Here is a 20,661-nt window from a genome sequence, read left to right on the forward strand (position 1 = left end):
AAGCCCTGGACAATTTTTTTTAAAATCAAGACTTTATTATGGATTTAAAATAACAATCCAGCAGAAAATTTGAAATAAGTTTTTAAAGACTTTGCAGATGCAACTACAGGATCCCCCTCATAAAGTGCAGTTTTCTACTTATGGTCCGCTTATAGAGATGATGATGATGATTCCTGCCTGTTTCTTTGCTCCAAATCTCTCCCACTCCCGTCCGAAGGCGAACTAGCGCCTCCTCTGGGCGGCCGCGAGAATTGCAACTTTAAAGCTCCTCAATATCTTGCAATTTTTTAGTTGACATCCGAATCGACCCATTCAATCTCCGCTTTGAAATTAAACAGCCCTCTCTCTGATTATTCGTGCATTATTATTTTTTTGAACACAAAACGCACACACTTTAAGCATGCTCACAAAAAAGAGTTTAAGAGCAATACACCCCCAGGATGTAAAAAAAAGTTACATGAATACGATATGGAATTACCATTTTATACACAGCCTATACAAAGTGCAGAGTAGCCAGTGCGTAGCATATCTTCTTGTCATCCACACGAGACAAATGTTAAAACCGTGGTGCTGTTGCAAAAGTATTTGCTTTTAAAGCGTCCCATATACGTCCCATATTGTTTGCTAAAAGAAAAAGCATCGTTCCCTTTTTAATTAATCTTGCAGAAGATTTAATTAAAACCAATTATGCCTTAAGTATGATGATGGTTTTTAAAAAAGAAAAAAAAAAAGCTAGTTGAGGGGGCACCCGGATTTGAACCAGGGACCTCTTGATCTGCAGTCAAATGCTCTACCACTGAGCTATACCCCCTCTGCTGGTTTGCACGGTTAACTAACCGTCATTTGTGGCTGCGACGCCACAATTCCCTGGGCGGAGGCGGGATCTTCCGGGCGGAATAATGTAATTGGAGAAGGAAGAACTTCTTAACCAATAAGCTGCCGGCAGCAACAGATGATGGGACTTCAGTACAGGGCTGGTTAAAGAGAGCAAGAATAACAGGTTCAGGCAAGCCAATTTTCTATATTCCAAAAGTAAAGCAAGACAACCTCTGCTAGTATTAGTGCAAAGCATCTTGAGTTTTCTTTCCTTTTGCCTTTTTTTTTAAAGTGGGGGCTGGACTAGATGACTCAAGGGTTCCCTTCCAATTCTATAATTCTAGGAAAATGTGTAAAATATAGCTTTAAAAAAATTAATAAATAGGCATTTTAAAGATATACCGCCTGCAAGTGGGTTTTCAAGTGGGGCGCAAAATCAATCCGCAATGGATTTTTATTTTCAGAATGAATAGCGTTTCTCAAAATGTGCTTTACAGGGGTAAAAAATAATAAAAAAAAATATATCTAGATTATATGCAGATGTCAGAGGCAAAAGCAAAGAATCAAAAGCCAGGGGCTCTAAATAATATGCATTGCGTGCAAAATCTATGCTAATATTGTGATTTAAGCTTCCACGTGTTTTAACAAAGCAGGGAAAGCACCCATGCATGAAAATAAAATTAAATCAAAATAGGAAAATTAATCAAAGGTTCCTCCCAAGTTTTATACGCACACCAGCATCGCGATCATATCTATTTTCAAATATCTATCATTGCACAATTCTGGGACGGCTTTCCGCTACTGCAGAAAACCTGCTAGACAAATACAAAAAGAGCTGAAATCACTGAAAAACAGTTGGCCGCGACGTCAGCCCACAAACAGCGCGATGCACTTGCAGGTAACAGTGAGCAAAATCCCTGCGTGCGTTCTGTCTCATTTAGGGCAGTAAAACGCGAAGCCTTGGTTTTTTAATTTTAAAATGTAACATTTTAAGCCGGGATTTATTTATTTACCCTTCAAAAACGAGGTTTTGAACCCCTTATGGCTCATATGCTAAATAGGTGGCTTGTCATTGGTCACAGCGAGTCCACGCCTCCCTCCCTGCTGCCAGTGACGAATCCCAGGAGTCGGAGCTTGAAAAGAAAGGAAGAAAGAATTGGGAAACTTCAAAACGGAAAAGAGATTGAAGGGGCGGATCTTAAAGTTGCAGGGCTCCTTTCTTTCCCAGTTTGGAGCTTTTTTTTGGTGGAGTTATTGTAATGGTTGAGAGAGGATCAATTTCTGTCCAAATTATAATTTGCTGATATTTTTAGAGTTAATTCTTATGGTGTAATGTTGTATTATTGTTGTATTATTATGGATTATTTGAAGTTTATTCTTTGGTGATCACTCATAGCTGATAAAGATTACCGGTATCTTACATAAATATGGTGTGTCCTTAAGTGACTGTGGAGGCCAATTCTGGATCCGTCCACAGTGGGGAAATAGGTTTCCAGGCAGGAGTTTTTGTGTTTTGTTTTGTTTTGTTTTGTTTTTCAATTACATGACCAGGAAACACTACAGTCACCCTGACTTTACTCATTGAATCCTGTTTGCACAATTTTATAAATTATAATACAAGAAAAATTACATATGTTAAGAACCATCCATGATCAAAGTCCTCTGGCTGATGAGAAGGATTTTTTTTGAAGTTGTTACAATATAACGCATGTAAAAACAGAAAGTTTAAAAACCAGTCTCATCAGAGAGTTGTTTTCCATTTGTATGGTGAAATAAATAAGGCAGCAGAAGCCATTAGTTAGAAGTGGACTCATATGTGGTGGACTTGTAAAAGGCTAAGAGTATTGGGAAACAATTTATAATGAATTGAAAAAAATGTTTAGATGTACTTTTCCAAAAAAACAACAACCCACCAAACCCTTTTTGTTGGGGATAATTCAGATAGAAATTCCCAGATGTAAAAAAAAGGCTATTTACCGGTATGTATGCCACTACTAGGGACGCGGGTGGCGCTGTGGGTTAAAGCCTCAGCGCCTAGGACTTGCCGATCGAAAGGTCGGCGGATCGAATCCCCGCGGCGGGGTGTGCTCCCGTTGCTCGGTCCCAGCGCCTGCCAACCTAGCAGTTCGAAAGCACCCCCGGGTGCAAGTAGATAAATAGGGACCACTTTCTAGCGGGAAGGTAAACGGCGTTTCCGTGTGCAGCTCTGGCTCGCCAGAGCAGCGATGTCACGCTGGCCACATGACCCGGAAGTGTCTTCGGACAGCGCTGGCCCCTGGCCTCTTGAGTGAGATGGGCGCACAACCCCAGAGTCTGGCAAGACTGGCCCGTACGGGCAGGGGTACTTTTACCTTTACCTTTTTATGCCACCACTACAGCCTGTGTTTTGTTAGCCCCAAAATAGAAAACGAGCGAGGTCCCAACTAAAGAAGAATGGCAACTCGTGGAATTATGTGCAGCTTGTGGACCTAACATATAGAATAAGAGAACAAGAAGAACATACGTTTAAAGAAGAATGGAAAATGTTTATTGAATATATGGGGGGGGGGGAATTGTGTACACTTGAAAACGTTGGCAGCATTAAGATAAATTCAACAGTGTAAACAAATTTTGATGGATATATTAGTGGAATACTGAATGGTTTAGTTTATGTAAAATATGCAGGGATTTATGATATGCAAAATGAACCATGGAAAGAGAAGGAGGGAAGTCGTTGACATTTTAAGGTTGTTCAATGAATATTTTAAATTGTAAAAGAGAAAACTTAATAAATATTACACACACACACAAAAAGATTATTCTTGGAGAGTAGAGTGGGGAAGTGCAGCCCGACCAGCTAAATCATAGCATTGGAAGGGACCCTGGGTGTCATCTAGACCAACCCCCTGCAATGCAGGAATCTTTTGGTCCATTGTGGGGCTTGAACCCACAACCCTAAGATTAAGAGTCTCATGCTGTACCAACTGAGCTATTATGGCCTAGCGCACAAAACTAGTTGTTGTAACTGCTTTTTAATAAAGCCAATACGTTAAGCCGTTCCTCGAGGTATTGAACCCAAACTTACTGCAATAACGAACTCCTCTTTTTATGTTGAGGTGCGCGCTTGCAAACCCTCATCTTAATTAATTGCACCTCATTAATCGGTAGAGTCTGCAGGTCTAACGCCAGCTGATTTTTCCGCTGAGGAAAACATGGGGCTTAACACCAAAACTGCCTCCCCGAAAGCTGAACACGCCACTTACAGAAGCTCTGCTTTCACTGAGCAAATAAAGAAATAAATTTGCTTTTGTAACTTGGTGTGTACATCCTGTGATTTTCTCTGGCTTTTCTGTTGGTTAATGTGTCTGAGAATTTGAGTGCATGCCTGCGCACTGATTAACGTTGAGTATCGGTTGCTCAGAATTACACGTGTGGAAAAGTGCTTTGGCACTCATGTCTTGCTTGCAGACCTCCCATAAGTATTTGGTTGGCCATTGGATGCTGGTTAGAATGGACCTCTGGTCTGGCCTGATCCTGCAGAACTTAGCTTTTAGTTTCTCAAAAATCTTGGTGGAATTAAGCGAGAGGTCACTGAGGAATCCACTCAGGAGTAACCCCAAAGCCTCTGGAAGCTGATGTTTATCCAAATAACTTCTAATTCCCTTCCCTGCTGGGTCAATCTGTCCAGGGAAGAAGGTGATAAAGATAGCAGGAAAGTAAACATGTCATTTGCAACCCCATTAAGAAAAGTGCTAAAACCATCACTGGGAGGAGATGAGCTGAGGGTGGTGATGAGATGTGTGGGGAGATCATTTTAGATAAAAATACACACAACAACAACAACAACACACACATACCCCATAAAAACAGCTACTGACAGATACATGGCATAATAAGCACCACATAGCTCAATTAACAAAAAGGCATTACAGCACTTATAAGTCCTGGAGATTCAAAGAGGTGGAGGGAACGTTATTTGATATGTGGTGGATTTGTTAAAGGGTAAAAGATTATCGGGAAATGGTCCATAATGAATTGAAATAAATGTTAAAAAGTACCCCCCCCCCAAAAAAAAAACCCAGAGTCCTTTCTGTTGGGGATAATTCAGACTGAAATTCAAAAAAGGTTATTTATGTATGCCACTACTGCGGCCCGTGTTTTGTTAGTTCAAAAATGGAAAACCAGCAAAGTCCCAACCAAAGAAGAATGGCAACTTAAGTTGACGGAATATGGACAACTTGCAGATATAGAATAACAAGAAGAACATATGTTTAAAGCAGATTGGAAAACGTTTATTGAATATATGGGAAATAATCTGTGTACAGCTGAAAACGCTGGCAGCATTAAGATCAATTCAACAGTGTAAACAAGTTTTGATGGATGCAGTAATGGAGTACTGAATGGTATAGTTTTTGTAAAATATGCAACGATTTATGATATGTGAAATGAACCATGGAAAGAAGAGAAGGGACGTCATTGATATCTTAAGGATGTAAAATGAGTATTTTAAACTGTAAAACAGAAAACTTAATAAAAATTATATCCAAAAACAATAAGGCACTACAGATGGCAACATGTCATTTACTGCAGCAAGATGGCAGCATATGAAGATCACAGAAGGAATCAGTAGGATAAGGCAATAAAGGGAAGACTTGGTTGATAACACGACTAGTATGGTAAAAGCAGGCAATGAGGGATGCGTTTTGACCGATGAAGTGTTCTTTTTGACTTGACAGCTTGCATACATGTCTTGGGTATCCTGGCGGGGGGGACCTTGAAACTCCTAGACTCTAGAACAATTGCTGAAGGGCCTCCAGCAGATGATGTTTATGATGATTAAAGGTAAAGGTAAAGGGACCCCTGACCATTAGGTCCAGTTCCGGATGACTCTGGGGTTGCGGCACTCATCTCACTTTACTGGCCGAGGGAGCCGGTGTACAGTGGCCAGCATGACTGTACAGTGCAGCAAACCAGAGCAGCACACGGAAAAGCCATTTACCTTCCCCCCGGAGTGGTACCTATTTATCTACTTGCACTTTGGACATGATAGGTTGGCAGGAGCTGGGACCGAGCAACGGGAGCTCACCCCGTCGTGGGGATTTGAACTGCCGAGTAGCGCAGCTTAAAAGTGTCTCCTTCTGTGTTACACAATTCATTTCCTGAAAGGATGGGTGCCTGTCCACACAAGGAGGGCCTGAGCATCATTTTAAAACATTTCCAGACTTCTTGCATTTGCTGGGTGCTTGCCATCTCGTGTCTGCTCACATCCCCTGTGTGCTGCAAAGGATTCTGGGGCATTCTGTCTGACGCATCCTTTGCATAGATTTAAAGCACTCTTATGCCACTTTAACAGTCATGGTTTCCCCCTTCCCCCAATAAATCATAGGAACTGTAATTTTCTGAGGGTGCTGACTTCACAGAGCTACCATTTCCAGCTCCCTTATCAAATTTCAGTTTCTGGGATTCTTCACGACTGCTGAAAAGGAGTAAGAATGTTTTAAAAGTATGGTGTGTCAGTTCCTGTGGGGCATTGGCTAAACCGCTTGGGCCTTGTGTTTCCTCACATAAATAGTAAATTTGGCTTACTTTGACTCTGGGGTTGCGGTGCTCATCTCGCTTTGAGGCCGAGGGAGCCAGCGTTTGTCCACAGACAGCTTTCCAGGTCCTGTGGCCAGCAGGACTAAACTGCTTCTGGCACAACGGGACACCGTGACGGAAGCCAGAGCACACGGAAACGCTGTTTTTATATACATTTCGACCGATGGCCAGTAGAGAAGATAAGAAGAAAACAAAACACAGTGAAATACATTACGCAAACTATTACATGTGCTGATTAAAAACAATGGGAGATATTAAAAGGCAACGAGAAATATAAAACAATTCTATTAAAATAGCTTTAAGAAAAAGAAAAAGCAAGGTCAGGTGTTAATAATTCTAAAATTAAGACAAGATCCTGCAATGACAAGGTATTGCTGCCGCACAAAAAAACCAGCTACCTTGGCAGTGATCTCAGGAAACTGGTCAGCCAAAAGGTAATCAATATAATGGTTGGTCCATTTGTTTTCTATGTGTTTGGCCACCTCTCAAGATATCACCTAATTCAGCAGGAGGGTTCCTGAGATGTACACAGCTTTGCAAGTGAGGAAAATACCCTTCCTGCCCCCCACAAGGCCAGATGTACTTTACACTGCTCTACACAAAGAAAAACTATGAACCATCTCACTTGTCCTTATTTGCTCTGACCAGAAGTTTATTTCCAGAAGTTATGGATGAGGGTCAGCCCCCTTGAATCCCGAAACAGGGAATCCTTTTTAATTGTTGGTGCTAAGGACCGAACATCATCCTGGGATGTATTCTGCTTTTTGCGGGTTGGGGATTCAAAGTTTAGTGATGAAGAATATGCATTATGTACAGTGAGCTGCATTTAACTAACGAGAATGGAAAATGTAAGCTAGGGTTGAGCCTCTCGGCAGCCTAGCTAAGACCAACCAGCTAACCAACCAACCATTTTTTTTATCGTTTGAAAGGCTAATAATAATAATAATAATAATAATAATAATAATAATTTATTATTTATATCCCACCCATCTGGCTGGGTTTCCCCAGCCACTCTGGGCGGCATCCAACAGAACACTAAAATACAATAACCTATTAAACATTAAAATTTCCCTAAACAGGGCTGCCTTCAGATGTCTTCTAAATGTTTGGTAGTTATTTTTCTCTTTGACATCTGGTGGGAGGGCGTTCCACAGGGCGGGTGCCACTACCGAGAAGGCCCTCTGCCTGAAGTAAATGTAAGTTAGTCCATGTAAGTTAGTCCTTTCTCTCCGGTCGCCCCCCCCCCCCATTTTCTACGCTAGCTGCAAAGAGAAGCCAGCAAAGAGAAGAGCTAGCACAGAAACCAAGGCAGTCTTACAGAGGCACGATGAAACACTTTATACCCCCTCTAGGCCCCTCACAGTTGTCCATGGAGGCGCAGGTCAATTCTGTGTCCAGGACAGCTGTCTACTAGCTCCTTCTGGTACGCAGATTAAGACCCTACCTGCCCGCGGACTGTCTCGCTAGAGTGGTACATGCTCTGGTTATCGCTCACTTGGACTACTGCAATGCGCTCTATGTGGGGCTACCTTTGAAGGAGACCCGGAAACTACAACTCATCTAGAATGCAACAGCTAGACTGGTGACTGGGAGCGGCCGCCAAGACCATATAACACTGGTCCTGAAAGACCTACATTGGCTCCCAGTATGTTTCCGAGCACAATTCAAAGTGTTGGTGCTGACCTTTGAAGCCCTAAATGGTCTCGGTCCAGTATACCTGAAAGAGCGTCTCCACCCCCATCGTTCACACTGAGGTCCAGCTCCGAGGGCCTTCTGGCGGTTCCCTCACTGCAAGAAGCCAAGTTACAGGGAACCAGGCAGAAGGCCTTCTCGGTAGTGGCGCCCGCCCTGTGGAACGCCCTCCCATCAGATGCCAAGGAAATAAGCAGCTATCTTACTTTTAAAAGATATCTGAAGGCAGCCCTGTTTAGGGAAGTTTTAATGTTTGATTTTTTTATTGTGTTTTTAATATTCTGTTGGGAGCCGCCCACAGTGGCTGGGGAAACCCAGCCAGATGGGCGAGGTTATTATTATTATTATTATTATTATTATTATTATTATTATTATTATTATTTTATTGACTTGACTGTTCTCTGCCCACCAAAAATTACCTGAATACAGCTCAGTATTATATTCAGCTTCTAACATTTCCAGCTCAGCATCCATCCCAACTTATCTGCCTGGAGGTTATACACCATTGCTCTTTGCTGAGCATTAATTCAGTTTGTGTGAGGGTTATATGCTGGCATCTAACCAACGTTGCTGTTATCCTACAGTTTCCGGTGCTATTTTCCCAACACCTTTTGTGTGGGGTGGGAGGCAAGCGTGCATGTTTCCCAACAGCGCCAAACCCATTTAAACTGAGCGGCCTACATTGGCTGGTGGGTATCAACGTTCCAAACACATGCACACACATGTTAAGAACATGTAAGAATTGTTGGGGGCGGGAATCACACCACAGATCGGTCACTGTATAGCACTTGGGCAGGGCTTTGACGGCAGCAGTAGTATCTTGTCTGTAATCTGCTCTGGGTGCTGTCTAACTATCAAACGGATTTTAACTGGAAAGCCCCTTTGCGAATCAGTTTGGACTGCAAAGTGGGACTCAAGTAAGAGGCATCATACACCTTATTTATAAAAAAAATAAACTAATGAGCAAGCATTAGTATTATCCTATAAAAAGGGTAAATGATAATAATAATAATAATAATAATAATAATAATAATAATAATTTATTTATACCTGGCCCATCTTGGCTGGGCTTCCCCAGCCACTCTGGGTGGCTTCCAAGAAAATATTAAAATACCGTAATGCATCAAACATTACAAGCTTCCCCAAATGATACGAATGCTCTCTATTCATGGTTTCATAACAGTGACCCACTCCCCACCCTCCCACCCCAAAATAATGTTGTCTACAAAAATGGAGACAGGAGAGCATTGCTGTGCCACCACGGAGCCAGACTTCTGGGGTTATTCGTTTGCTCTCCTGGGGGGGTGAGCGGTCAGGCGCTCGTAATCATTAGGCTAAGCCCCTAAAACCTGATTGCCTCCTCCTGCCCATTAGATTGGCAAGCAGCTTAAGCAGCAGGAGCCGAGATAGGCCTGGCTATATAAACTTTCCCAGGCATCCTCCCTGGACCAATCTCCTTTGCCAACTGTCCTTCAGCCAGAGCCATCGGTCATCCATCCATCCATCGTGGTCGTGATGAAGAACCAGCTTTGCCTTCTCGTCTTCCTCCTCTGCCGTTTGTCTGCGGTGCAAGGCTCCATCTGGGCATGGATGCACTCTCTGCCACACGCTGCCAATGGGGTGCCACCTCGCAGGGACCCTGGGTCATCATCCGGCCAGGAGCTGAAGGTAAGCATCTTTCCCCAACCTTAGAAAACAGGTCATCTTTGCTGTTTCATCATGTGGGCTCTCTAGCTTCTAGCAATGAGGAGGGAGTGGGGAATCTGTCCTATTAATCCTGGGATAGGGAATCTGTGGCTTTCTGGGTTTCGCTGGCCTCCAATTCCTTCCCCCCCCCCCTGACCATTTGGCCACTTTGAGTGGGGCTGATGGGATCTGATGGGATCCAACAGCATTTGCAGGGCCACACCATTAATCTGGCAGCAACTTGACTCCCACAAAACTGTTTCCAGCCCCAGCCCTCACCTAGGCACTTCCAGTGTAGTTATAAAGCAGAGAGTGCTTCTGAGCATGTTCAGAGTGCCAGACTTTATTATTATAGAAGGGGGGGTGCAAGAGGAGAGGTGGAATCATAGGGAGAGAGTGTGCAGGAATGAAGAGGAAGACTAGATTGCACTGAGCAATAAATTAGCTCTGATAATTTCTTTAAAAGGAAGGTTCTGAGTTCAGGTCCACCTGGAAGCCATAGTTTCCGCCCTAGAAGCCCTCTTTTTGAACCCACATAAGTAGGGTGCTGGTTTTAGTTGCTCTGGAGTGAGAGATTTGTAGACACAGAGGCCACCTGGTAACAGAATTTCCCACTAAAAAGAGATGCATTGTATTTTTTTGTTTGAATTATAGCAATTATTTCTAAATTTGCATCTGTGTAGATAAGCATATGCGTCTTCTTTTTTGCAAATATGTTACCTGTTTTGTCCTCTCTCTTTTTTTGGCAAACACAAGGAGCCACCCTAACGGGGAGTGAGGACTAGTTCTCTGAGATGACCAGATGTTGCTAAGCAAATCTATCTTACACCTCCACATTTAGGCTTGCCCTGTCTCCAAAAGTGAAAATCAGGACACAGTTGAGCTTTTTTGCTTTTTTTTTTTGTAAAACTTGAGTTTTGGAGCTTTTAAAAAGGCATTTTCAGCACGATTTAACCCCCATCGCCTGTTTTCCAGGACATTTGCCTGATTTCCGAAAAATAATCCAGGACGCCATTTTCGGAAGCAAATTCAAGGACATGTCCTGGAAAATCAGGACATATGGCAGCCCTAACCACATGCATCTACAAAGTCCAGTGTGGATGCCATTTTTTTGTGGGTGTTAGTTGGTGCTCCCTTAGAGCTGGAATCTCTCTCCAAAGGACCCAGCCTCTGTGCAAATTTCAGCAAGCTTCAAACTGATAGTTCTGACTAGCTTTTCTGCCATTGACTCTATTGGGCTGCTGGAAATCCATTGCCAGCAGCTGCTGCCATTTTTTAAAGCACGGGTAGGCAAACTAAGGCCCGGAGGCCGGATCTGGCCCAATCGCCTTCTAAATCCGGCCCGCGAATCAGCATGTTTTTACATGAGTAGAAGGTGTCCTTTTATTTAAAATGCATCTCTGGGTTATTTGTGGGGCCTGCCTGGTGTTTTTCCATGAGTAGAATGTGTGCTTTTACAGTGGTACCTCGGGTTAAGAACTTAATTCGTTCTGGAGGTCCGTTCTTAACCTGAAACTGTTCTTAACCTGAAGCACCACTTTAGCTAATGGGGCTTCCTGCTGCCGCTGCGCCGCCATTGTGTGATTTCTGTTCTCATCCTGAAGCAAAGTTCTTAACCCGAGGTACTATTTCTGGGTTAGCAGAGTCTGTAACCTGAAGCATATGTAACCTGAAGCGTATGTAACCCGAGGTACCATTGTATTTAAAATGCATCTCTGGGTTATTTGTGGGGCATAGGAATTTGTTCATTGCCCCCCCCCAAAAAAATAGTCCAGCCCCCCACAAGGTCTGAGGGACAGTGGACCGGCCCCCTGCTGAAAAAGTTTGCTGACCCCCAAGTTTAGCAATTGGCACTGCTAAATCCTGCATCTGACCCCCATTTTTCTCCATTCGCACTGCAGGTGTGCAGCCACGAAATAAACTGCCCCCGTGGATTCTTCTGCGACCACCACTTTGGGCTCTGCCTGCCCTTCAAGCAAGAAGGCGAATTCTGCCGACGGGATGCCCACTGCGCCCTGGGACTTAGCTGCATGTTTGGCAAATGCCAGGAGACTCTGCCTGGCGGCCAGGAAGGTAAGCCATGGAGGGGGCGGCCTGTTTTGCAACGTTTCTTTTGCACCTCACAACAAAGGTTAGGCCTTTCAAAGTAAGGAGCCTAAATGTCTAATTGGAGCTCTAGTAGCTCAGGGAACAGGCATGTAGTAAATCGTGTTCTCTCTGGAATTAGGAGGGGCAGGGCTTTCAGATGGAAGGACTTGGTTTCCAAACAGGCTGAATGAAGACCCAGTAGTTCATCAAGCTAGAAATCTGCGCTCTGCTATGCAAAGTCCGAAAGGACAGGTCTCTGCCCCAAGGAGCTTACAATTTAAAATCCAACACAAGGGAGGCAACAGAAAAAAGCAAGGGAAATTGAGGCAGAGGGGTAAACCGTGGAGTGGGTTAGAAGTTTTGGGTTAGAAGTTACCATTTTGGGTTAGAAGATACCATTGACTGTAACTATTATTTATGTATCCTTATCTTGTTCTTGAGGGCTTGGGAGGAAATGGAGAGTTTAATGTGGGTCCGTCCGTTCCTCCCCCTCCCAAAGTTGGACTCCCATCTCCCATCAACCCTAGACAGCAAGGCCCATAGTTAGGGAAGCTGGGAGTTGTAGCATTATAGCATTTATTTATTCCCCCTTTAAAAAATGCATATGTTTTCAGGTACTTTCATTTTGAAACTAATTCGGGGGAGGGAAATTAATACATCACAGATTAGTAAAGTGTGCTAGATGTCTAAGACACCTGAGAAACAGTTTCTACGCAAATGCAATTCCGGTTCTAAACGCAGCATAAGGGGTCTCTATAGTATAGTGTCTTTTATAGTATAGTGTATTTTAAAATGGGGTTTCAGAGTTTTTAGGGGGTTTTGAATGTTTCATGTAGTTTTTCAATTTCATTGTTCTGTATGGGACAATGACAATAAAGATATCTATCTATCTATCTATCTATCTATCTATCTATCTATCTAAACTAATTCGGGGGAGGGAAATTAATACATCACAGATTAGTAAAGTGTGCTAGATGTCTAAGACGCCTGAGAAACAGTTTCTACGCAAATGCAATTCCGGTTCTAAACGCAGCATAAGGGGTCTCTATAGTATAGTGTCTTTTATAGTATAGTGTATTTTAAAATGGGGTTTCAGAGTTTTTTGGGGGTTTTGAATGTTTCATGTAGTTTTTCAATTTCATTGTTCTGTATGGGACAATGACAATAAAGATATCTATCATCTATCTATCTATCTATCTATCTATCTCTATCTATCTATCTATCTATCTATCTATCTATCTATCTATCTATCATCTATCTATCTATCTATCTATCTATCATCTATCATCTATCATCTATCATATATCTATCTATCATCTATCTATCTATCTATCTATCTATCATCTCAGGTTTGCAAAAAATGTGCTTGATGCTAATGATTAAGGGCGGCTCAGGTTTGCAAAGTATCATGCCAGATTTTCAAAGATTTCAAAGCATCTCGGCTTTGCAAAATGTGCTAGGTTTTGAGGTCTGTATCGCCATCCTCAGATGCATTTGGGTTCTCAATTACTCTCCTTTCCTTGTCCCTTGGAGGTTCCCGCTGCCACCACGATAAGGATTGCTCTCCCGACGCCTGCTGCGCCCGCCAACATGGGGAGAAAGTCTGCAAGAAAAGGCTCCTTTTAGATGAAGGGTGCTACGTTCCCGAAGGAGGGATTGCATTCAGCGTGAACCAGGTGTGCCCCTGCCTAGACGGACTCGTGTGCAAAAAGATGCCCCCGAACCGAGAGTAAGTACACTGATGTGGACTGGAAGGGGGGGGTATGGCTAGCAACATATCGTGAAATGGCTTCCCCTCCACCCTTAAGCAAATAATTGCTTTGCAGAATGTGGCACGAGAGCTCCTCCCAGATGGGTGCATTCTGCAACCATGCTTTTCGTACCCATAACAGGGCATCATCAATGGTTGATTTATCCCTGCATTGTTCTGCAATGTGCCTCCACACACTGTAGCTGTCTCTCGAGTGGGAGGAGTGCAATAAAAGCGGGACAAAAATTAACCGAAACATTTGTGGCATAAAAAAGGTGATGGGGTTTCAGCGGGGAGTTAAGGGGTATATAGAAAAGAAGCAGTGCCAATGCTGCCCCAACACTTTTTCACAGGTGTGAATGGCATTGAAAATGGGAACGTGGGCGGGATAGCCCTGAAAACATTGTGAGCACAATAATAATAATAATAATAATAATAATAATAATAATAATAATAATAATTTATTTATACCCCCCCATCTGGCTGAGTTTCCCCAGCCACTCTGGGCAGCTCCCAATCGAGTGTTGAAAACAATACAGTATTAAATATTAAAAATCCCTAAAGAGGGATGCCTTCAGATTTCTTTTAAAAATAAGATAGCTGCTTATTTCCTTGACATCTGATGGGAGGGCGTTCCACAGGGCAGGCGCCACTACCGAGAAGGCCCTCTGTCTGGTTCCCTGTAATCTCGCAATGAAGGAACCGCCAGAAGGCCCTCGGTGCTGCACCTCAGTGTCCGGGCTGAACAATGGGCGTGGAGATGCTCCTTCAGGTATACAGGACTGAGGCTGTTTAAGGCTTTAAAGGTCAGCACCAACACTTTGAATTGTGCTCGGAAACGTACTGGGAGCCAATGCAGATCTCTCATGAAAAGGACGTGTTGGAAATCTCAGGCTCATGGCCCTAACTAGGCCTGCCAGATCTCCCCATGTGGTCTACCACACTGGTTTTTTGGGGGTGTCAAGCCCTGCCCTGCTCCTGATGTCATATATGATGTCAGAGGTAGGGCAGCAAAAGACATGCAGCACATCACAGAAAGCAGGGTTATTGTGACGCTGTTGTTCAGATTATTGCTGACTCTTTCAAAAACCTTTCAAATGCACTTGCTGATGATGAGATGAGTTGATTTTTGGCCCTTGCAAATGCACCAGGCTTTGCAGGTGCTGGCATCGGCAGCTGATCAGCGGTTCCTGTAGAGCCCTGAGCCTGGCATGTGTTGCTGGTGTGCCTTTGTCCACGCCGCACCATTTGGTTTAAAAGGAAAATGGGCCACCTTGGTGTCATTGTTAAGGTCAGGGGGTGGATGGGCTGCCAGCCCCATCCGTCTGGCCCATGGGCAGTGGGGCAGGGGGAACTCCCACTGGCCAGATCCACTTCCCTTCCGCTGCACTAGATAATTAGGTGTGCTTTATTATTATTATTATTATTATTATTATTATTATTATTTTGCTTGATTGACAATACGTAGTACGCACCTGGCTAGGGTATGCACTAACCTACATCTTAATCACAGAACCTATTTTAATCTGAGCCACAGCCAACTCTAGAGGCTAATGTGCTCTGTCAATGTGCTCTGTCTCCTTTTGCTACCTGTCGAAGAATACTGTGTGACCTGAAAATCTGCTTCAATAGTAGACACTCCTATTTTAAAATGTTCTCTCTCTCTCCCCCCCCCCCGCAGGGCCTCATTTGAATACTGGTCGGATAAAATTGTCTGGAGATGCCAGAAACAATAGGCAAGCAGGGAGTGTGGATTAAAAAAACAAAACAGAGCTGTATTTATTCCATGTAAATAACACTGTACATAAAACTGTTTTTGCCCTTCTCTTTCTATTGGACATTTGTAAATAAAAAATATCTGAGTTGTTGCCAAGTAATGCAAGGACCAAGTCATCATTCCCTCCTGCACTCTGTAATTTTTGTTTTTATTTAATGAATAATTTGTACATGAAAATAGTACTTGAAGTTTGTGAATATGCAGATTTACAATAAACTGGAAGCATCATAAGGTTGTACGTCGTCTTGAAATCTGTTATTCCAAAGTATTTGGAACATAGCGCCCTTTCCCATAAAACTGTTTGACAGGTTAACATGTATTGAGTTACATTATGCTAATCTAATCATTAACAGTGATTAACATTGGCCCTGCCTGCAATCTGGCTGGACTCCAACTCCCATCATGCTTTGGGCTGATGGGAGTTGGAGTCTAGCAACATGTGGAAAGTCACAACTTCCCCATCCCTGATCTAGACTAGAGAATGATATTCTTAGGGCTATATTAGGTGCAACAGTTCCATCTCTTTAAATGCAGATCTATCCACAATCATGGTGTCTCCATGATTTGTAGAACTTCCTTCCCCTGGAAACCCATTAAATTGTGATCTGGAATATTTTCTATTTTTGAAATACTTATTAAGCACTTGGGTTTTTACCAGGTATACATCTAATTCATCTGGATTACACTTAACAAAAATAAATTAATGAATATTCTGTCAAATAGGTTTTGGTGGGTTGTTGGTACTTTAAACTCTAGTCAGTTCTCCAAGATCTTAGGATAGAGGGTGAGATATGCAAATGAAATGAATTGAATACTTGTGAGCCCTTTGCAGAGAGAGCCATTTTTATAAGGTTGTTCGTCACAGCAGGAAAGGCAAACACCCTTAACACACACAAGTATCTTCCAGTTGTGTGTACTTTAAAAGCAATGTGGGTGTTTACTCTGAGGCAGAAAAACAGTACAAGCAATCCTTCTGGGCAGCTGGGGGTATAGCTCAGTGGTAGAGCATTTGACTGCAGATCAAGAGGTCCCTGGTTCAAATCCAGGTGCCCCCTCTTTTTCTGTCTAATTCAGGAGCTTCATTTTTCAGTTAAAAAAAAAGCATGTTCTGTCTCTGCAAAAGAACACAAATACGCTGCTCCAGACTACAGTACGTTCTTTTCTAATTATTGGGGGAAGGGGCGCTGTTTGTTGTTCCCATGACACAGTTTAATAGCGATTTGTTAAATCTCATAATCTGTGTAGTGCAAGAAATTAAAGATTTCTGTTCAGCTGGTTACAGGAAGGGTGGGAAGTCAAAAGAAGAGATGCAAATATTAATTTTTCAGCTCTGTAAATTCTAATGTTAATTAACTCATGCAGGATTTCCTGCAAGGCTTTATTTGCTGACTTTTGAGATATAACTCTGACAGAGCATTTGAGATCCAGGGCTATTTACTGATCACGATTCTGCTTCAAGAGCCTTATGGGGAGATTTAAAACCTGACTTATCGGCAAAATTTTACCGACAGCAATCATATCAAAATCACTCAGTCTGTCGTAAAGGTCAGGAGTTTAAAAGGACAAGAATGGGAAGAGACAGGACTAAGTGTGGCTGCAGTGGTGGGGGGAGGTAAGCAAAAAGCACACTTAAAGCACACACAAAAATATACACACACACACACTCAGTCTTGGGAACTGTAGTTTATGTCACGGCTAAAATGGCCGCTGTTTCTTTAATGCTTAAAAAGCTGGGTCAGCATGAGTCAGCGGCCTACACCGGGTGGTATATATAGAGTGATAAATGTTTGGTGTTGGTTTGGTTGGTGAAAGCTGGTAGTGTTGTTGTGTGTCAGTCGCTTTGCAGAAAGACTTTTAAGAATAAAAGCAGAAAGTACTCTGCAAGGATACTTTTCTTGTGGACTCTTTTATGCTGACAAGGGTCTGAGGCGACAAAGGGAGGTCAGAACCCTTTCCTTTTGCTTTTTACAAACACTGACAGGTTATGGGCCCAGTGTTTCTGAGCATGTGCAGAGTGCAAAACGACTGAAAGCATCTCAGCAGGGAGCTGGTGAGTCCTGGTGGTGTATGGAGCCGGTGGCTGTGCGTTGGAGCAGTTGGTGGCAAGCTGTAACTGTTTGCAGCGACACTGGAGCGGCTAGGATCTGGCGGCAACAGGCCTGCATGGCGGAAAGGCTCTCCTGCAGCACTGGGCACTCAGCTCCCAGGCGGGCCTTGTACACAGCAAGCGCAAGAAAGGCTGGTGCAGTACCTGCCTGCCTGGCTGCCCGGCCTCCCACTTGTCTGTCCATTTCCCAACAGCAAGAGCTGGCAGACTGGCTGGCTGGACTTCCTCACCCACTTGCCTGCTTGCTCTGCGGCCGTCTCAGCTCCTGGCATCAGCACCCCCTGGCCAGCGCCAGAGACATCATTTGCCTGGGGAACTTATAGCCAGGGCTGCTGCAACAAACCGCTTTGGGAGGCAGAGACGTGAGAGGGCATCAGAGGAGGGAGGGAAGGAATGAGGGATAACAACAACAACAACAACAATAATTAATAATAATAATAATAATATATTTATACCCCGCCCATCTGACTGGGCTTCCCCAGCCACTCTGGGCGGCTTCCAACAAAGTATTAAAATACAGTGGTCTGGTAAACATTAAAAGCTTCCCTAAACAGGGCTGCCTTCAGATGTCTTCTAAAAGTCTGGTGGTTGTTTTTCCCTTTGACATCTGATGGGAGGGTGTTCCATAGGATGAGTGCCACTACCAAGAAGGCCCTCCGACTGGTTCACTGTAACTTGGCTTCTCGCAGTGAGGGAACCACCAGAAGTCCCTCAGCGCTGGACCTCAGTGTCCGGGCAGAATGATGGGGGTGGAGATGCTCCTTCAGGTATACTGGACCGAGGCCATTTAGGGCTTTAAAGGTCAGCACCAACACTTTGAATTGTGCTCGGAAACGTACTGGGAGCCAATGTAGGTCTTTCAAGACCGGTGTTATGTGCTCTTGGCAGCTGCTCCCAGTCACTATCTAGCTGCCGCATTCTGGATTAGTTATAGTTTCCGGGTCACCTTCAAAGGTAGCCCCACACAGAGCTCATTGCAGTAGTTCAAGCGGGAGATAACCAGAGCACGCACCACTCTGATGAGACAGTCTGCGGGCAGGTAGGGTCTCAGCCTGCGTCCCAGATGGAGCTGGTAAACAGCTGCCCTGGACACAGAATGGACCTGCACCTCCATAGACAGCTGTGAGTCCAAAATGACTCCCAGGCTGCGCCCCTGCTCCTTCAGGGGCACAGTTACCCCATTCAGGACCAGGGAGTCTTCCACACCTGCCCGCCTCCTGACCCCCCCAAAACAGTACTTCTGTCTTGTCAGGATTCAACCTCAAACACACACATAATTCTACAAAGGCTGGGGATCCAGTCATGGTTGACAAGATGCCTCCAAGGGCCTGAAGGCAGCAGCTCCCTTGCTGCTATTGTCCGCCTCCCAGAATTGAGTTTTCAGTGATATAATAATTGAACATGGGAGTTCTATTTAGTCGTGTTCACTTATATTCGTACCGCCGCCCCCAGACAGAACCCACAAAAAGCCCTTTGTTGAAGACCTGGACCATGGCATCCAAAGAACAACACCGACAGCTGTAGGATTACAAAGCCCACCATGCAGCGCGACTGTGAATCAAGCGCAGATGCACAATGAGAGACCCTGATTTGTATTAAATACAGGCGGGAGTGTGCTGTGAAGGAAGAAGCTGGGAAACCAACAGAAGGGAGGGGGGAACCAAGAAGTCACCCCCTCACACTGCAGCCACTTCATTTAAGGCAGGAGCAGAAGGTTAGTGTCAGGTGTGCGTGCAGGAGCCAGGCCCTGTGATCATTATCAAATTCCAAGAGATAGGAAGGGAAAGACTCAGTGTGGTGAGATGCCCTGGGTTCAAATCCTCCCTCAGCTATGAAGCTTACTGGGTCACCTTGGGCCTTCTCCAAGCTGAACCTACCTCACAGGGTTGTTGTGAGGGGAACCATGGGGAAGGGGAGAACCATGCAGACCACTTCAATTTTATTGGAGGAAATATTTTTTTTTTTTTAAGAAGAGTGGGTTTGTATTTATTTTCTTAGTGTGCATTTTATATGGTCTCTACTTTCCACAGGACTGCGGGGGAAATAGAAGCTTAACATGTTCTTGAGCAGAGGAAATGCCCACTTCCTGCCTTGTAAAAATCATACCACCGCAAAACGGTGACAAGCTGTTTCACTCCACAAAGAACATGCAGAAAATAAACCAGGTTTATGGTTTTGAAAAAGGTTTTCTGCATGGTCACCTTCCAGATTCCAGGATTTTTTAAAAAATAATAATTGTATCTTTGATTATTGTTCAGGAAGTAAGCAGCAATTGTTGCCTTGGTCCCAAAGGGTACAAAATAACCAGGAAGGTTTATTTATTTTTATTTTAAATCCACCTACTGTATGTATATGGGAGCATGGCCAACCAGGGGACAGATTTGACCTAGGCCTCAAGTACAGAGGGAGCCTCAAATTTAGACAATATGTTTTTAAGCGTGCTCTCATGTTTAGAGCTGCACATTTAAGTAAATAAGAGATAAGTTTTAGTAAGAGACCTTCTTTTTGGTCAACTGATACAAATTTTGTCATTTTTGAAGCATTTGAAAGGTCCATCAATATTAAAAAGAAAACAGTTCTGCTGCCTCAAGGTTAGACTGAGCCAAACATGTCCCATCAGACCAATAACACTGGGCAACAATTTTTTTGCTTTTTGAATGTTGTCTAGATTTCTACAACTGCTTTAGGGTATTTTTGCACTGCTGAATCAGGAAATGGCATCTGTTTCTCTCCATCAGGTCAGGTTTTTGTGCTATGTTGATTTGAAAAAAATCAGATCTTGTGACAAATTTGATTACATTTTTGTGGCATTAGCTGATTTTTGTCAACACATATCGTCCTAAATATGTTTTTACGAGAAAAAAATGTTTTTCCAACAACATATATTGATTACCTGATAGAAACATTGATTACTGTAAACTGAATGGTGGGTATTGATAAAGGTAAGTACTCGTAAATTGCATGTTGCTTCACCATTTTTCAAACTTCAGGGCTTGAACTTCCATTTCTTGGAACTCCTGGAATGCTCAGCGGCAGGGAGGTCTCTCTTCAGAGTCCAACAGTAGTCAGCCATCATGACTGCATCCCAGCGACCCTGATACCTGGTCTCCATCTCTTTCATGTCCTGATGGAATCTCTCCCCCTGCTCGTCACTCATTGAACCCAGGT

General features: G+C 43.6%; 2 protein-coding genes across 2 annotated transcripts in view; one reads left to right on the forward strand and one right to left on the reverse strand.

Moving 5' to 3' along the window:
- Positions 1-1,148, reverse strand: part of LOC310830043 (parathyroid hormone/parathyroid hormone-related peptide receptor-like) — a 28,382-nt gene extending 27,234 nt beyond the window's left edge. Inside the window, exon 1 of the mRNA XM_083709494.1 lies at positions 838-1,148. The gene's annotated coding sequence lies outside the window, so the exon portion shown is untranslated. The remainder of the gene's footprint in view (positions 1-837) is intronic.
- A 10,397-nt stretch (positions 1,149-11,545) lies between these two features.
- LOC310830585 (dickkopf-related protein 1-like) lies at positions 11,546-15,595 on the forward strand. Its single transcript, XM_083710365.1, has 3 exons — positions 11,546-11,844; positions 13,393-13,588; positions 15,291-15,595. Exons 1-3 carry the CDS (start codon positions 11,802-11,804, stop codon positions 15,343-15,345), a joined length of 294 nt encoding a protein of 97 aa, XP_083566491.1. The 5' UTR covers positions 11,546-11,801; the 3' UTR covers positions 15,346-15,595.
- Positions 15,596-20,661: the final 5,066 nt, after the last annotated feature.

This window comes from Podarcis gaigeae, assembly GCF_964106915.1.
Source record: "Podarcis gaigeae genome assembly, chromosome: 13".
In the NCBI taxonomy this organism is placed as follows: Eukaryota; Metazoa; Chordata; class Lepidosauria; order Squamata; family Lacertidae; genus Podarcis; species Podarcis gaigeae.